We start from the raw sequence: 2,818 nt of genomic DNA on the forward strand, positions 1-2,818 counted from the left end.
GCCTCAACATTCTAGTAGGTTCCCACAATTAAGTTATTTGGATTTTGTTGCAGGCCCACTCTTTCACCCCCAACCCAAACAACCACCCTCCCCCCCCCCCCCCCCCTTTGCTTATTTTTTTTAATTTTTTTCATTCACAGAAGCAAAGACACATCGGGAGACTACAGTGTTATTAATGTTATGTTTTTTGACCCACAGCTCTCGTCACTGTCAACAAAGAGGATATTGAAGCCGGCATAGACAAGTTACTCCACACTATGGCACATATTCAGGAGCAGCACAATGTGGCAATGGAGGAGCTGCAGAAGCTGCGGGACATGTGCCAGCAGTTGTAGGCGGGCCAATAATCCATTTTTTGTTGTTCCAATTAAAAGATTTAGTTAAACTTTCATTCGATTTTTTATTTTTAGTTAACTGTACATGAATTTGTTACGTTAATTTGTTCCCTCATACAGTGCTGTGATTGAGACACACCAATCAAAAAGTAGTGATAGAATGTATAATAAAAGCTTTTATTTCAAACATTATTTTAACAAGACAAAAAAAAAAAAGGGATGTAAAAGTAGTTAGGAAATCACAAATTATGATACGACGATTGTTCCGGCTGAAAATTTTGGTGCCTGATGGGCGAAGCCATATGTAAAGGTATTGGTGTGTAGGAGTTATTAGGGGGTGGCTGGCCGAAGTGGGAAACGTGAGGATTGTGTCGCATCGATGTCTGACCCTGTGACCAACCATTGAAATTTGATGGCTCTGTCCGCTGTATTGGCCGGGAAGAGACCAAACAAGTGTTCTTGTCCAAATCGCCATCAGTACCCTTGTTTACTGCTTCCAGAATCAGACGCTCTGCTAGTATTCTTTGGTTGTCGTCCATTTTTGCCAGTTTGTCAACCACATAGTGTCCAAACCCCTCTAACGCAGGGCTAACATTTCTTGTCAACACCTTCTTTGCCAGGCTCAATAGTTCATTTGAGGCGTCTGAGGTGGCTTTCCGTTTTCTTTGAACTTGCCTCGATTGACTCCTGGCAGGTGCAGCCTCCACTAGATCTGTTGTTGTGCAGTCCTGTGAACAGTCAAGTGTACTCTCCTGCGCACTGTCATCCTGGGGGGGGGAAAAAAAAAAAAAGTTATGAACCCGGCAACAAAAAGTAGTACCACCATAACCGCATCCAAACTATATATTCGTAGTAGGTAACAAAAAGATTATAATATATTTGATGCTTAGTAATATTCTTTAACCCTCCCTTTTATTGAATACTTTGAACTACACTGTTCTGACTGCTATGGGAACCTGACCAATATTTAATAGTCTAAATAGTCTCAACAAGAGTACATCGGCAGCTTGACGCGATACTATTTTCTATATTGCTTCGATGGTATGGTTTACATATATCTCCATTTCATACATATTACGTTCCCCTTATAATTCTTGACTGCAACAGGGTTACTTATGTGTACATGTTTTTGTAACAACTTTAAACTGATGTGATAATCAGAAGTATAAAACCTAAAATGCAGAGAAAAATTATGTAATTATAGGACACATTGGTGAACTTTCGTCCAAAGAGCTACTTACTTGTTGCCCTTGTGACTCCTGCTCGGCGTGGTTCTCCGAAACTATTGGTTCCACAGGTGCCAACAATCGAAGACACGTTGAAGTCCGTGGCACCTCTTGGTCCCTCAGAAAATTAAGATGCTCAAAATACCACAGTTTTGGCACATAAACTTCTTCAGTGGAAGCTCCGGACCTTGTAGTCTGAAGAACCTTGTTCAGCTCCTTCCTCCAGACCGTGCGGAGCGCCTGGATTTTCTTTTTAATAACTGCTTCGTTAGCTGCCTCATCTGGTGCCTGACGATTGTAAAGCTCAATGAGCTGTAAGTAACCCTCCCTCCTCTTTTCCCTGTTACAATACTCAGGAGATTTTATTTTCCAGAGGCAGGGAAAAGACTGATAAATCTCGATGAAATCCCGGATGAACTCCACACGATTTGACATCTAAAAAGTAATTAAAAAAAAAAATTACATGGTTGACAAAGCGTCCTATTAACAATACTTTTGCCAGTGTGCCAAACGCTTAACAACAGCAGCCACACAAAGCGCTCATGCCTACCATCGCTTCTTCCATCTGCCGCGCCTATAGTCCACCATAACCCAAAACAGTGTACCGCCCGCTTCCCTACAGCAGCCACACAAAGCGCTCATGGTGACCATACATTGTACCATCTGCCACGCTCTAACTCAACAGACACAACCGGTCATAAGCAGTCACAACAGCGTACCATCCGCATCGCTTCAGCGGTGGAACGAAGCGGTCATGCCGAACAAACTGAGTTCCATCTACCACGCTGTAGCCCACCAGTCACGACCAGTCACGACCAGTCACAACAGCGTACCATCCGCATCGCTTCTTCAATCTGCCGCGCCTATAGTCCACCATAACCCAAAACAGTGTACCGCCCGCTTCCCTACAGCAGCCACACAAAGCGCTCATGGTGACCATACATTGTACCATCTGCCACGCTGTAGCGCAACAGACACAACCGGTCATAAGCAGTCACAACAGCGTACCATCCGCATCGCTTCAGCGGTGGAACGAAGCGGTCATGCCGAACAAACTGAGTTCCATCTACCACGCTGTAGCCCACCAGTCACGACCAGTCACAACAGCGTACCATCCGCATCGCTTCTTCAATCTGCCGCGCCTATAGCCCACCATAACCCAAAACAGTGTACCGCCCGCTTCCCTACAGCAGCCACACAAAGCGCTCATGGTGACCATACATTGTACCATCTGCCACGCTGTAGCGCAACAGACAC

General features: G+C 44.7%; 1 protein-coding gene across 1 annotated transcript; it reads right to left on the reverse strand.

Moving 5' to 3' along the window:
- Positions 1-491: 491 nt before the first annotated feature.
- Positions 492-2,390, reverse strand: LOC138653581 (uncharacterized). Its single transcript, XM_069743261.1, has 2 exons — positions 1,577-2,390; positions 492-1,102 (listed from the first exon to the last, which is right to left on the reverse strand). The coding sequence occupies exons 1-2, from the start codon at positions 1,994-1,996 to the stop codon at positions 575-577; spliced, it is 948 nt and encodes a 315-aa protein (XP_069599362.1). The 5' UTR covers positions 1,997-2,390; the 3' UTR covers positions 492-574.
- Positions 2,391-2,818: the final 428 nt, after the last annotated feature.

This window comes from Ranitomeya imitator, chromosome 1 (assembly GCF_032444005.1).
Source record: "Ranitomeya imitator isolate aRanImi1 chromosome 1, aRanImi1.pri, whole genome shotgun sequence".
Lineage (NCBI taxonomy): Eukaryota > Metazoa > Chordata > Amphibia > Anura > Dendrobatidae > Ranitomeya > Ranitomeya imitator.

Excerpts from the sequence above, each read along its gene's own strand:
- LOC138653581 (XM_069743261.1), bottom strand. The coding sequence starts at position 1,996 with ATGTCAAATCGTGTGGAGTTCATCCGGGATTTCATCGAGATTTATCAG. Across the intron at positions 1,103-1,576 it reads AGGAGTCACAAGGGCAACAA|GATGACAGTGCGCAGGAGAG; the intron begins GTAAGTAGCTCT and ends TCCCCCCCCCAG.